Genomic DNA, 15,790 nt, shown 5'->3' with positions numbered 1-15,790 from the left:
TGGACGAAGCTACCATACATGAGCAAATATGTTAAATGGTTAAAATGATTCTGTCGCGAAAAATACTATTTGTGCTGTATAACAGAGTAGACAGCATAATACTATGCAAATAGCTGTATCACTGTATTGGCTTAAAGGAAACAGTTCCTGGCTACTTGTATATGCAGGCTGAATACAAAAACAATTGGTTGCATGTCTGACAGCGTTCAATTCTTTCCTTCCGCGGATGGGCTATCCTCTTCAAAGAAGGTTGGTCTGTTTAGTTTTTTTTCCATTCAGTTCACTCCTTCTCTCCTTAGCATAATGTCAGTCAACTATTGTGAATTATGAATATTAAGACAAAGTAGGGCCTATCACATTCATTGTTGTCAGTTAGCCTATGCCTCCAACAACTAGATTGTAACTTCTGACTTCTATTTACTTTTCTGTTGAGATCAGAATTCAGGGCCTATGGGTTTAGAATATGCTGTACTTGGATGTTATATTGTATTGTTCTCTTGATAGCCATTTACCAGTGTCCGTGTTATATAATGCACACTTGAGACAACAGCCTTCCAGCTCAGCAGGGTGGAGTTTTTTTATGCATCATTTTTATTACAAAAAATACAACAAAACCATGTATTCCACAGAAAATAACAAATAACAAATGGTTTCTCTGTGGGGCCATAAACACAGAAAGACAACATTTGCAGTTTAGTAATAGTCTATAGTTATCAAAATATGGCATATCTATAAATAAGATTTTTTTTTAGAACACAAACATGTTTGACAATTTTTTTAAATGATGGGTAGAAGAGCACCAGGTTCATCTGATTAATACAAATACGCATGTTTATTAAGTTACAAATATGATTAAACAAATAAACAAAATTAGTGAAGTAAAAAAGGGTATCAGTCATATGGTCTCTTAAAAATCAATGCTCTAAAACGATGACTTATATACCATGAGAATATCCCTTTAGAGTCAAGTATGGTCATTAAAGCTATTTTATTCTTTAAAGTCATTTATGTAAAGTGATATTTTCCCATTCACAAATAGATTGCGCATGTATATTGGCATCAGTATTTCCCTTAACCTCTCCAATAAAATGAAGAAACCACATGTTGACTCTAGTGATCCCGGTTATTTATACAGGTGTATTGCCCGCTGCTGCTGCTGCTGCTGACGGCATGTCACTGGCAAACACCACAGCACTGTGAACTGTATGAAACAATAAGCTGGGCATGTCCTTGTCAGCGGGCCCAAAAAAGGCTCCTCGCCTGAGTGAGTCTATGACGGAAGTATTGCAGCAGGCTAAGAGAACAGTGACACCAACTTCTTTATAGTCTTTCTGCACATTTTTAAATGTGGTCGTCCCAGTGGAGTCAATAAAGGGGATATATGAACCATCTAAGATGATGGTGTGGAATTCTAAGTCATTGTGGACGAGACCTATGCTAACCTCGCCATTAGTTGGGTCTGCTTTCTTCGCTAACTGTTTAGCTTTTTTCGTTGCTTTCCTCCTCCGAGTCATTTCAATGAACGGTTCGAGTTCAACGGCTTTGTACAAGGACTTCAAAAAGATGTGCTTGTTGGCATAGTATAAAGGTGACTGAAACCGAAAAATCTTGATCTTGGGGATGGTCTGTAGATTGTGGTACTCCTCTGTGTCGTCATAATGGCTGGAGTTATCGACTTGACCAAGTAAAGACACTTTGGGAGTTTGGGTTTGCGCTACGACGCACATCATGGAGAACATCACCCCAACAACTAGTCCCAGCTCTACACTTATGAGAGCAGTCGAGGCCATGGTCACAATCCAGACCACGGCATCGGCTTTGCTGAGGCGCCACATCTGGGGCACATCCCTGAATTTGCGAAGAGCGCCCCTCAGGCTCACAATGATGATGCAAGCCAGAACGCACTTCTGCAAGGCATAGAAAAACGGAGCAAAGAAAAGCAGGACCAAGAGGACCACAAAGGCACTCACGATACTGGACACCTGTGTTTGGCACCCTGTGGAGTCCTTAACCATGGTTTTAGCCAGGGCTGCACTGGTGGTGAAGCAATGGAAGAAGGAGGGAATGATGTTGCAACAGCCAATGGCTATCATCTCTTGGTTGGGTCTAACCGAGTAGCCATGCTTTTTAGCAAACATCTCTGATAGGGAGACAGTAAAAGCAAAGCTAATGACTGCTAGCGGGATTGCGTCGAACACAACCCGGGACATCATGTCCAAAGCAGGGACCTTTGGAGGGATGAAGCCTGTGGGGATTGCCCCGGAAATGCTGGAGCTGTAACTTCCATGGAAGTCAGCAAAATGGGATGCTATGGTCGCACCTGCGACCACCACCAGCTCTGTGGGAATTGGTATCTTCAGGCGATCCTTGTAGCGCTCTTGGAGCTCCTTGCCAGCCACCAGGATGCTGATGCAAATTGCACTTGTTATCATGTCACAGAAGTTGGTGTTCTGGATGTTCTTGAAGATGTTGATCCAGGTAACCACTACAGTGCCGTAGCCTTGGTAACGAGGGATCTTCAGTCCCAGAAGATACTTGGCCTGGACAGTGAGGATTGTACACGAGGCACCAGTGGCGAAGCCGTCAAGCATTGGTCCAGAGAGGTAGACTGAGACAACCCCCAGCCTTAACACAGCCATCAACACCTGGGCACATACAAAAGACAGGTTAAAAATAAGGTGGGTGTTATTGTAACACTCCTACTAATACAAAATATATAATAACACTAATCAGGATTGCAGACGTGGATAGTAAATAGCCGGTTAGTAGTGTATGCAGAATAGAGAGTATAGCACTAATAATGTATATACTTAAAAGCTGCCCATACCTGATAAATCCCAGCAAGGAATGTTAGTGCAGTAGCAATCCCGATGGCATAGCATTCTTTCCCACACTCCATGTCCAACACTTTGATTGAGACGTTCATAACAGCACCGAAGGACTCCTCTGTGAAGTTCAGTGCTCCCCCGCTGGCTGGTCCCTGCTTAGTGTCCTCATCCAGATCAAAGCCAGCCAGGTAGACCTCTCTGTTTACCACCTGGCCGACCATGAGGCTCATCAGGCTGAAGATGCCCACTGACACGTGCCTGGAGGTGCCCATCAGGAAATAGATAATGTTCGCAAAAAACGACGTGTACAAGCCATAGACGGGCTCCAGGCCTGCCAGCAGGCAGTAGGCGATCGCTTGAGGGACGAGAATGATGCCCACGATAAGGCCAGACATGACATCACCCCACACATACTCTTTCAGCTTGTATTTTGGCAGCCACTGCACCACGGGGAAGAGTCCAGTCAGGGCGCCCTTCAACCTGGGCACGGAGCAGGTTAGGCTACGGTTCACTTTGGACTTTATCACCTCCAAAGGGCCTCTGCGTCGCCGGACTCTCCTCTCCAAGGGTCCTATTACAGATGATTTGCTGTCCTCCATGTTGTCTGGCAACAGGGAACCCATGGGGTGACTGGGTTTTCAGCCAAGCTCCTGAAATGAGAGAGTATATTCTCAGAAGGCTTTTATCTTCCACAAGTGCTTTAAAGCAGTGATTTTAATCACCCAGGCGTTTAGTGGTTTCAATCACCCAGGCATTTAGAGCCATTATCAAAAGATGTCAGCCTTGATCATTGTTGCCTGAGACCATATGCACTGATGACAGATTATTTTGACAAAAGAAATCCTTTACCTGAAATGGAAACCAGTTAAGCGCTCAGATAATGGAACACCACTGTAAATTTTATTGTCACGTCTCTGTGTCCATAATCTTTTATTACATGGCATCCTGACACTTGAGTTCTTTGAGTTTTATTGATGTTGAGGGAAAAAAAAAACGGTTGACATTGAGTATTTTACGCAGCTTTGTCTGCCAGGGGGAATATTCAGTGCAAACTTTAGTTAACGAGTAAATGGTTACGCAATCACTGTGTGCCCTGGAGAATAAATCAAACAGGGATGAGATTAAACACTGTGAGATGAGCTATCGCTCTAAATGCTCGAATAAACTGTCTTTGATGCAAGGAAAACATTTGGTTTAAGAGAGGTAAGGCCAACACTGTTATACATGTGTGTGAAATCTGCACTTTTGTTTTTAATGTGATTTGTATAGTACATTATTGTGTAACTGCTTTGCAGTGCAGTACTGTAAATCACAAATGCATTGAGGGAAATTGCACATAAATGAAACAGTATCTTACTGTAGAACAGATGTCATGCATAGTACTGTGTAAGACGTAAGACACACTTTGATTGTGGAAAAATATAACCTTTTACTGTGAAAAGCTTGCTCTAGGAGGGTCTAGGGGCATTAGAACAGGGAACATTCTTATAAGCGCTATATAAATGAATGTAATTGATTTGAATTGAACTCAAAAAGCGGGAAAAGAGCAAAAATGACAATTAAGCTATTTCAGTTAATACATCAGGTCAGAAGTCCGACCCAGAGGTGTTAACTGCATTGCACCCAAAAGTGTAACAATATAAACTGATGCACAACACATATTAAGCTCTATGTCTGAATTCATTTTAAGGCCGTACTAAAAATATATGTATCTCTGTATGCTTTCATCTATGTGAATTCCTCTAGCTCATCTGTCAGGGCTGGGGGGACAACAACATCAAGACTCTTGAGTTCAACACCCAGGCTGCACACATGCTAATAAGAATGTATATTGTTGATAAAACATCTGTAGAGGTTTATATCATCAGTCACTGTGTTGCTTCTTACACCATTCCAGAAGTAATGATTTCCCACAGAACCATCATAACTAATGCTAAAGGTAATTACACAAAAAAGGCCAGTCCAAACGGATCATTTAACATTGATTTCCATATTGGTGCAATTCGATATATTCCCACTGGAATCAGTCACATTTTGCCATAATGCAAATAGGAGTTACAGTACTTCCCTGCATAACATTACTACAGTACTATCGCAGATCATCAAATGATATAATGATATATTTGAAATATTTTGTCTTAACAGGACAAGGAAAGAAAGGAACTACACTTTGTTCCTGGCCAATAGCTGCCAGTAACTTACCGTAGTTTTCACAGGAAATGTTTAACAGTGAAGGAAACTGTGCTAATTCGCTGCGGTAATGCAAACATCTGTATGCACAGTTGAACAAACTATTTGCATTTCTAAACAGTTAAGTTGTTGTCACCTGACCTTCTTGTCGGTATTACCTAATCACACATTTGATAAAATACAAAAAAAACTAACAGAGCACAATGCATAATCCACAAAAACTTTGTGAAATGTTGAAAATATTTACAGGAACTTTCATATAAAGAGCAAACACTCCAAAGTAATATTCCACAAACAATTCTAGTAGCTTGTATGAAAGAAAAAAAAAAGCAAATGCACTCACCCTAAACTCAAGAGTCAGTGTTCTGCTGGCAGAAGAGAGTCCAGAACGTGCTCTCACAGTAGACCGAGTCTAGTCTAGTATGCCTACAGTCATGGAGTAAACCTTATGTTCTCCTCTCTCTCCACACCAAAAAAGAGGGGAAGTCTCTAATCACGTTAAGATGGTTCTGATAGGTTGAATAAACACGGGGTGGGCCAGAGCAGAGTGTGCCTTGTGTGAAGTGTGATGTCTGTGTATTTGCTGAGCTCTGGCTTGGGCAATATGGAAAGAAACAACAGGGGCAACAGGGCAGGGAAAAAGTCAATCTTTGACCGGTTGAATGGGAGTGGGAGGGTAAAGGGTTGGTGTCTGACTTCTCTCTCACACACATGCATCTTTCTCTCACAGTCTTCTTGCAGATGCACACAGTGTTTTCTTCATCTTACCACATTCATTTCAACACTGATTGACATTTGCTGAGTAATTATTAAGAGGATGTTTTCCTAAAAGCGTAATCCATTGTGTCTCCTCTGTGGCTAATTGAACAGCTAACAGGCTAAGAAGATAGCGTGCGTTTATCTCAGCTAATCATTACAGCTCTCTCTGCTGCATGCCTACACATGGGTTATTAGTCTCCCCAATAATATATTGCATACAATTTGACAGACCAATCAGAAGGTCAAAAAACAAGAGAGGCAGTGTTCTCAAATGTAAAAATATTGTTGTTTGTTTCAATGTTTTTAAAGCTCGGTACATTTGCAGATTGAATTTCTGAGATTAGTGATAGTCTTTCTGACTTTTTTTTGGGTCTCAGGTTGACTTGTGACCCCAATTTCTGCTCACAGACATGGGGCCCTAATGCATCATGCACAGTGTGCTTGTGACCCACCAATCTTGTGATGTGAGGGCGAATCGATTGCCAATTCTGAAGCATAAAATCCAGATGTTAGCGCCCACTGCTCCTATGTTCCTTTCTTCACAGTACCGGGGCAATCCAAACACCACAACATTTGTGGGACAGTTTAATGGAAATTTTTTTTTCAGATATTTGGAGTCTATAATCATATAAAAAAAGACACAAATGATGAAAAGGGAGAGCCAGGACAATGATGACTATTTGTTCCTCAGCAGTCCCTCATACATGAACACAATGACTCCATTGTTTCTGATGGGTATTGACGGACAGCACCAGTGTATATAGCTGCATGGCAGTCACGCGTGTTTAATTCATGTTATGGTAATAAATGTAGCACTAAGAAATCATGGAGAGGGTGTACTGGAGAGTTGGGGGATTTTAGGAAAGCCACGGGGTGTCAATGTTTCAAGAATAAAACCTTGGTTTGGTTACTGCCAAAACACTATTCTTAGCACCATCTAAATAAGCTTTCAGTTCTTAGTTGTTAGTGTGTTATGCCTTGTGTGAGTATGGAAAAGGGTCACACATATTCACACATATTTGTGTGGGCAAGAAACATGTCAGATGAATGGCCAGTGAGGGAGCCATGGCTACGCTCGCCTCTGTTTGCATATACTATATATCCATTTAGAAGATGATTTCTAAATCAACCTACATCACAGAGAGCTTACAAATACATATGCCTGATATTTACCTCTCGTATTATGTATACCAGCGACCCATTTATTGACAGATGGGTCATTGTTTGGCTCAGCCTCTATGGAGGGAGCCATCATGGCTCTCTATATTTCCACTGGCTTGGGAGCATCCTCATCTCCCTTTCTTGTCTAAATGAAATGGACCACAGCGTTAGTGTCGTCTTCAGAAACGCCTGACTGATAAAAAAGAGCCCCACTCACCCACACAACTGGAGCACGTAGAGGGAGAGAATGCATCTGCCATGCCTTGTCTGCTCTGAGTCTTCCGGTGAGCAGTGGCTGGATGAATGGAGCAAGGGATTGTGGGAAAACACATCTCACACAAGCCTCACGGCCACATCCAATCCCTGACAGGCAGGCGGAGAAGGGAGGGGGGGTGTGTGGGATGGCTGCTTTGTCTCTATGGCAACAGAGCCCCCTGCTGTGCCAGAGAGAGAGAGAGAGAGAGAGAGAGAGAAAATGCCCTTTTATCTTTATGGGTCAGCACAGTGTCTGTGCAAGACAAAGACAAGGATTAATGAAAAATATGCATTTTTACTGCACTATTTTGGTCTGATTAAAGGAGAGCTACTAGTTCTTGTGTTGACAAACACACACATTTTCTTTGTATATAATGCATATATCAGTACATGTATTTTTGTGTGTTAGATTTAGTTAATCTCTGATGAGGCTGTATTGTTAATTTTACACTATACACAATATTCACAATATAGTTTCCTGTTTAAATCCAAGGGAATCAAATCCAAGGCGATTAGGTTTGTGACACCAGTTTCATAAATATGTTGCCTCTTTGGAAAGTAATCCAAAGTTGTCACGACTCAAGACTCCTAAGAGTATAGATATTTCTATTGTTATCAGTCAGTATTTGTAATTTGATATCTAATTTGAATCATCCTTGACACTTTCAGGTCAAGTTTGAAACTCTCCCAGAAATACTTCTATGCAGCAGTGGCGTGAAATGATCATTTGATGCATGAACATGATGATCGCTAACGGGATTGGTCTGTTGCAGGTGTGACCTTTTGAACTGTGAACATGTAGTTCGGACTTTCCAGTTGAGGGATCACGGAAGGATTTTCACAGGGGCCAGCTGGCCTGTTTGGTGTGGTGCGGGCGGGCGGGCAGGCGGCGTGCCTCATGTCTCCAAACCCACTCGTGTTCCCGGAGGCTCAGAGGACATGCTCACCCATCATTATCCATTCACTCGTTGGAGAAAAATCAACCCGCCGACAATCTCGGACCATAAATGTTTTGCCCGCCAATCCGTTAACGGGGGTAAACTATTGCAAGGTCTCGTGCTTGGGAAGCGCTCTTATCTGTGTGTGCGGTGTCCTATTCACACATCAGTGCTTAGGGTTGTGTGAAAATGCTGTGCTCTGCTTTATCCTCGGCTTGCACCACAGCCGCGTCACCTTCACTGAGATAGCATCACTGATATTAATGCCATCTATCAGCTAAATTGACACTTTTATGAGGGCCTATTATTAACGCTCATCAAAGTTCACACTTGCTTCAGCGCCCTTGTCACTTATTACACAATTAGTTAATAATACGTTATTGTAGCGGACAGCTGTAAAATCTACAACAATGAATTTGTTATATGAAGGATCAAGACGTTTCAATGCTAAATGACTGATGGTAGGTTTATGCTACTTAGAAGTCAAAAAAATGCTTCATTGCCTTACTGTCTTTTCAGGGTTTGTGTTGATTTTGCAGTTGGTCTGGAAAACAATAACTTTTCCCAGGTATGTATTCTGCCCATGAGCTCAAAGGTTTGATCACTGCGATAAGGCTTATATTTTATACGTGAAAGTTTATGATTTCTCAACTGTTGTTACCCATTGGACAGGCTTTATGGGCACTGTAGTTTGCATGAAAAGAAAAACGCATTTGTTCGTTTTGATCATGAAAACCTGTTGATCTTTTTCATATTTCATGTGGGTCAGTCTCAACCTTAGACCAAGGCTGGACAAAAGGGGCAGGCACATGATCGCACCACTAGGGGGAAACAAAGGTTTGACGAAAGCAGTCAAACCTTGATCAGAGGGTCGTGCTTGTGAGGACTCACGTAAGAATCATGAACCACACTTACTGTTTATGATGTTAAAGCATATCCATCTTGTGTCCTTAACCTTATCTACCAAAGCTACAAAAATCCTTATCCTTATCTACCAAATCTAGGTAGATCCTTATCTACCAAATCTACAAAATACACTGGAGTGGAGTGCAATTTACATCTAGAGAAGTTGTTAACCCTTAACATAGGAAACAAATGCTGTGCTGGTTGCTTTGTGATACTGTATATCGTATAATGTAGCATAAATCAACCTGAAAACAAGCTAAGATTGGATTGGATCTGGTGTGGTACTGAAACAGGGTGAGCCCAGGTCCTATTTGTCCCAGTGTCCACAGTGTGGAAACTATATTTGTTCAACCATACTGGTGAATGATGATGGCAACCTTCTCTGATACACACAGGTAGACGTTTTGGAGTTTTTCTTATTGCTTGCATACACCCACCCTAGCCAGAGTTTTGCCTGAGCTTTTAAATCTGATTACAAAATGAGCTCTGTCCCCTCCTTAAGGTCTTGTTCATCAGATGCTTTCATCGGCTCGGCCAGTGCAATCTGCCGTCTGGCGTGAAGAGAGCCATCTGGTCCCAGAAACCCAGTAGGTCCCAGCAATAGTGGACTCAGCATCCTCTGGGTTTGTGTACTATGGCCGAGCTTGAAACAGCTCAGGTATAACCGATAAAAACCGGTTTCCTTGCTCCATTGAACTCCATTGTAAACATGGTTTATTTTCTGAATCATTTTAGTTATATCACATCAGATAATACCGCAACGGGACAGGAATGTGTATTGCAGTAGTTAATAACTGAGGAAAAAAAAAATACTGCATTCCAAACACACAGAATGTTTCTGTGAATGAAGTTAAGATTTAAATGTACCCAAGACCTTGGCACTACTAACATCATGATCTACAATGTACTTCCTGAAACTCAGCAAAGGAACTACTTTTCAAGTCCATCGTTGTTGAAACTACGCGGTTGTTTCCCTCACCAACACTTAACCTCATTGGCCCAATTTGTGTTTATCTCTTCGTTGTGTCCAACATTCCGAGACAGCTTGGAACCTCGAACCCGTAATCCAGGTGGTAGGCGGCTTTAGCCGAGGGTTCAGTGCAGGCGCAGAAATGGATCAGAGACAGACTCCCACTTAAGAGTGGCGTGACGATAGACCTCAGGTGATCCGGGGTCTCAGCCTTTGGCTGTGTAGGGCAGGGAGCCGCCCAGGTGCACACACTGATATGTATGGGCTCAACGTTTCAAGAGGACAGAAAGGCTGAAGAAAATAGATTGAGGCAGAGTCACCGGTCACTGACCAGTTTTCTTTTTCCTATCCAAACATACCAATCCTGTCTTGGGGCGACAAGGCAAAAATGGTCACAGGGTTGACTAATGATATTCTACTATAGACCATTTTGATGATATCCTCTGCACGACTTTGACTTTGTTGATTTCACACTCATCATCTCATTGTTCAGGCTACATAAGTGGATCCCCCCTGCAGTTAATGTTGTAGGTGGCTTTTTAAGTGGTGTCTCAACATAAACATTGAAAGGAATTATTTTAAAAGCTTCACGTAGAGCTTCTAATTGGACTGGAAGGTTTTGTGTAACATTGTACTGATGATTGAACTTTGTGGTTCTCTGGAAGATTCTACACGGTTGGTGCCAGGAGTTGCCCAACGTCATTTGCCATAATTATCTGCTGCTAACCAACCGTACAATCTTAAGTGGATGATAATCTTTTTTTTAGACTAGACACCTGTCACATTTTGCTGTAGAGGTGGACATGTCATGAACCTTGCCCTTTTCAAGTGCTTTGTTTTACAAATGAGATTAGACCTCTCTCTCTCTCGTCTCTCTCTCGGTCTCTCTTGCTCTCTCTCTCTCTCTCTCTCTCTCTCTCAGAGTAAAGCATTGAAGGCACATATAGTCATTTTTAGGTTGGTAAGCATAAAGTTATGTTTACTGTCATAGCAACTGAAAGAATATTTGCTAATTTGCTAAAAATGCCGATTTTTAAAAAAAATGTTACTACTTAAGACAAAATGAAATATCTATAATTCATATAATGATTATGAAGATTCCTATTCATGTGTTGGTATATGTTCGAATAGTAATAACATAACATTGACCCATTAAATCCACATCAATCTACAGCTGATATAAACTAGAAAGTCTAACTGAATACCAGTGGAGGAGAGGAGAGGAGAGGACAGTGGAGGAGAGGAGAGGAGAGGACAGGAGAGGACAATACCTCCATGAAATCACCAGGGCAACACCAGAATGTTTGTTTGTTTAAAAATATTTTATTTGTCACAGTCACTTGGTACAACACAACCAGTTTCCCTTGAGAGAGTGAATCACAAAAGGCTTCTTCCCAATGTACAGCTTGCTATACGCATCTCTCAAGCACCACTGTTGCCCTGGATGCCCCCTCCCATGCCCTGGATGCCCCCTCCCATGCCAGCATGCCGAAGGAATCCCTCTGAAGGTGAGCCCACCGCTTAGCAAGCTCCTGTGGGCGAGACACAAACACATGGACAAGAGAGGGAGGTCAGACATGTGGTCTAGTCTTCATGGTGCCATTTCAACGTTGGCTTACAAAGTATTCAGTTGACTTTAAAAAGTATTCAGATGACTTACAAAGTATTCAGTTGACTTTAAAAAGTATTCAGATGACTTAGAAAGTATTCAGTTGGCTTTGAAAGTATTCAGTTGACTTTGAAAGTATTCAGTTGACTTAGAAAGATGTACGTTCCTAAATGATGAGTTCATGGCTGCTGGAAACGCTTTGCCACCTGCTCTCAAGCTGTGTGAGACGCTTACCAGACTGGAGGACCGGCTGGAACTGGCCGGCCATGCAGATCTCCTCCTGCTTCTGGCGGACCAGACGCTGGATGGCGGGGGGCAGGCCGCGGGGGTTGCGGGAGAAGATCAGGGAATAGCCATCCTCGCAGGTGCCGTCGTCCTTCAGGGTGCGGCAGGCATAGGTGATGGCGTAGTTGTCATAGTCGGTGTCAATGATCCAGTAGTTGTCACCTGGAGAACGATGAGGGGGAAGAAGAGCACAAAACTCAGCACACAGACAAATGGCAAGAAGATGAAAACGTTGCAATGGACAACGGAAGGCTGTTGTGTTTTATTTTGTGATGATGGCTTACCGCCGCTGGACAGGTAGCTGGCCAGGCCCTGGTAGTTCATGAACATCTTGCCGGGGCTGCCGGGGTCGGGCACAGTGTACTGGGCAGCCATGTCAGCGCACACAACCCAGAATCTGCGACCACACAACAAACACAAACAAATCCAGCGCACATTAGCATTGATGCTAAACTGAAGTGATGGAGACACCAATGGAAAACAAATCCATCCCGTTAACCCGTCCGTTACGTTTTTTTTTTTTTCAGCACATCACAAATGGGGTCTACAGCTTACCCGAAGAGGGTGACACGGCCCTTGGAAGAAGCAGTCATGGTGCCGTCGTCATCAATGGTGTACTCGGCGGAGATGTTGTCCTGCAGGAACAGGCCCTCGGGGTCCTTCTTCTGCTGGGCGTACCACTTGCCAGCATACTGCAGAAGAACACAAGGAGTCTGGGGTTTAACTGAGGAAAGCCCACAGCCTGTACTTATGCTACTCAGACGAGCAGAGAGCCAGAGGGAAAATGCAACATTTCAGCCCCTTCAGTATCCCCGCAGACAGGGAAAGGTAGTAGTTTTCTCACAACTTCAGACTCACCCTCTTGGGGTCGAAGTCCTCCTTGACCGTGAAAGAGTCCACCACACAGGAGGCGGACCAGCAGCGCTCGACGTAGGAGAGCAGAACAACGAGCAGAGCGAACTTGTAGTATTCCATTCTGTGTGGCAAAGAAGACAAGTGATGGTGAACAAGGCGACCAAGGCATGATGTAGAAATTGCTGTTGTTAACTCTCCGAGTTTTAAAACGTTAACTGTAAATTAGTTCCTCAGTACATGATCCTGTTGTTAGGACATATGTTGCATACAGGCAGCTGAGATCGCAGACAGTAGGAAAATACAACACAATGCAAAGCAGATTCTCAAGTAGAGAGGATTTTCAAGGAACCGCAAATGCACCAAAAGCCATCGGCAGCACAAAATCGCAACCCAAAAGCCGAGCCGATCTAAAACATAACATCTCTCACTGCCTGGAGCCGACCCCAACCACCCACAAACCAAGCCATGCTTTCATCTCCAATCCGTAAACCACAGGGAACCTTACCTGCTTGTTTGGTTTGATCAAAGCCAAAGAATAAGTCAAGTTTCTGCTGTGTGGATGCACTCTGTGGCTTTCCACCTGCCTGTGTTGTCTCTCTGTCGAGGACGCCCTTTTATATTCCTGCCATAGATGGGCTTATTGATTATTTTCACTTCTTGTAACTAAATAAGGTGCTTAAATCTAAGGATAAGCTGGTTGTAGAAATCCTTACTGTAAGCTGGCTTCTCTCTCGCTGAACCCTCCCATGTTTGCTGTAAAAACAATTACGTCTTTATGTAACGACTAACAAACACAGGGACGCAGCCCCGACCAACAAGGCATTGTAGGTAATAATAGCAGCTGTTACAAAAACAAAAATCATTGTTACTGTCTTGTCTGCTTAGTGACTGTTCCGATGAAATATTTCAAGCCTTTGGGTTGACTGCTGGCCTGCCGCCTAATGCATCACATGGGCAGCACAGACAGCATACATTGTTAAATACACAGAAAAGTGTTCAGTGGCTGATTGAGTAGCTGGAATAGTATCATCACAGAGCAATGCAGCAGACTTAATATTAAAGGAAAACACATGTTGCACTGTTGTACATTTGAAGCTGCGTGCTCATTTACAAAATGTTTTCATTTCCTCAAATGTCTGAGTTGGTGAAGGTATTGAGGCTGATTCATTCAGTCAGTCAATCGGTTTCAAACAATCCAGTGGGCTATTTCTGTGACCCCCCCACCCACCCCATTTCCGCGCAGCTGCTACTGGCCGACTGCCACCTCGATGTGATGGGCATGACCATGATTACTCAAGCAGCTTTCCTCGTCTGTTATGTAATCCCTCTGTTATTGCGCCCGGCAGTGTTCCCACCTCATGTGGCACTCATTTCATCTGCCTCATCTCAAGTCTGTGGCCTCTAAAGGGACACGTAGAAACCCATTCCTCTATAATTACCCCATGTTTATGTCTGTGACTGTGTCTTCTCCGGTTGTGTAATGGCTGTCAGCTCTGCTGACTGGTAGGGGTTTTGTATTTTTTTCAGTTATGTAAGGACTTGAAGTAATGCTTTCTATCACATGTTTGGGTTTATCAGACACACATATGATTATAGATTTTAAATGAGCACCAATGTTGTACTGTTTGTGCATGATAGGAGATTATCATTACCATTAATAGAAGTATATATCATTTGGGAGTCATTCTATATTTTTTACTCAACGCATTTTTGTTATTTCCTCAAAATACCATGAAGGAGTAACAGCGACCATTATTTACTATTAGTATACTTCATTTATCAGGATGCTTACAAAGACTTAACCCATAGTGCTTGTATTTCACATTATGGAGCTTCATAATCTTCAGAACTGTTCATAAAAACCTCTGAGGACTTTACAACAACACTATTATATAGTTTGAAAAGTTTGCTATAGGATGCCAAAGCATACGATGGCAATCAGTTAATGAACATAGACAGTGACCAGCGTGAGAATCCATTTGGGTTGAATTTGTACACTACACAAACTACTAAACATGCTTGGTAAACCTACAAACGTTTGACTTTGTTTATAGCATTGACACCTGAATTACTTTGTGTAATTACTCAATTACTATTTGAGTGTAAAGTGTAATATTTAAATTCAATTTCAATTGCCTCCAGGTGCTTATATTATATATATAATAGTGACATTTAGCCTCCCACAAACTGAAAAGGAATGAGTCATAAACAAGGGAGCATGCTGCAGATATATGCGTTGCCTGTTAGAATTGTGTAGCTCTGGAAGTTCAAAACCGATTAGTAACACATGAGCGACTGGTGTGTGTGTGTGTGTGTGTGTGTGTGTGTGTGTGTGCTCTTACACAATGGGAGCTATTTGTGACTGGGTATTGACAAACAGTGGGATTATTTTGGTCAGACTACTTTGGGCTATCCGTATCTGACCTCCACTGTACAGATCTGGTGACTATGGTCTGTCTATGAGTCCATGTGATCTCAGTATTGCTATACTGCCATTTTCATTATGTTTGGCATTAATTAGCCAATTAATTGGCATTAACAGCAAAGACAGTCTGTAGATGACTGATGCAAATCTGTTATACGCAGGTGTGTGTGTGTGCAGGTGTGTATGTGTGTGAGTGTGTGTGTGCAGGTGTGTATGTAAGGTTGTGCGTGGTGTGCATGTCTGTGTGTGCATGCGTGTGTCTGTGTGTGCAAGCGCATGTGTGTGTCTGTGTGTGGTCCTGTTCCTATGGCCCTGTTATGTCAGAGTTTATGTTCAGAAGAAGCCGTGCTGATTCACATGGATCACTATATAACTCGGAACATGACAGTCAAGCATATTATGTCATTATTACTGTAACATTGGGACATTTTTCAATTGAACATATTCAGAGGACACAACAAAACAATCTTTATTTCAATGATCCTTGTTAGTAGCTGTTCAAACTATTCAACAAACTTTCAGTTGTCAACTGAGCCTAATTCTCACCTACCTATCAAGTCATATTACCTTGACCATAGCCCTATCCTAACCGTAACTCAAAATGTATGC

General features: G+C 42.5%; 2 protein-coding genes across 3 annotated transcripts; both read right to left on the bottom strand.

Annotated features, from left to right (window-relative positions):
• Positions 1-810: 810 nt before the first annotated feature.
• Positions 811-7,231, bottom strand: slc26a1 (solute carrier family 26 member 1). Of its 2 annotated transcripts, none has more exons than XM_012837634.3 (3): positions 7,156-7,231; positions 2,828-3,478; positions 811-2,645 (listed from the first exon to the last, which is right to left on the bottom strand). In XM_012837634.3, exons 2-3 carry the CDS (start codon positions 3,449-3,451, stop codon positions 1,128-1,130), a joined length of 2,142 nt encoding a protein of 713 aa, XP_012693088.2. In that variant the 5' UTR covers positions 3,452-3,478; positions 7,156-7,231; the 3' UTR covers positions 811-1,127. The 2 variants fall into 2 exon arrangements, with proteins under 2 accessions (XP_012693088.2, XP_031434101.1); XM_031578241.2 differs by lacking the exon at positions 7,156-7,231 and adding an exon at positions 5,362-6,057.
• Positions 7,232-11,310: 4,079 nt separating this feature from the next.
• On the bottom strand, positions 11,311-13,353 carry rbp4l (retinol binding protein 4, like). The gene is made up of 6 exons (XM_012837836.2): positions 13,262-13,353; positions 12,760-12,877; positions 12,457-12,593; positions 12,186-12,298; positions 11,851-12,063; positions 11,311-11,539 (listed from the first exon to the last, which is right to left on the bottom strand). The coding sequence occupies exons 2-6, from the start codon at positions 12,874-12,876 to the stop codon at positions 11,529-11,531; spliced, it is 591 nt and encodes a 196-aa protein (XP_012693290.1). The 5' UTR covers position 12,877; positions 13,262-13,353; the 3' UTR covers positions 11,311-11,528.
• Positions 13,354-15,790: the final 2,437 nt, after the last annotated feature.

The sequence above is a fragment of the Clupea harengus genome, chromosome 12, assembly GCF_900700415.2.
Source record: "Clupea harengus chromosome 12, Ch_v2.0.2, whole genome shotgun sequence".
Taxonomy (NCBI): domain Eukaryota; kingdom Metazoa; phylum Chordata; class Actinopteri; order Clupeiformes; family Clupeidae; genus Clupea; species Clupea harengus.
Note: the sequence above shows the minus strand (reverse complement) of the source record. Positions and strands in the feature narration are given on the sequence as shown.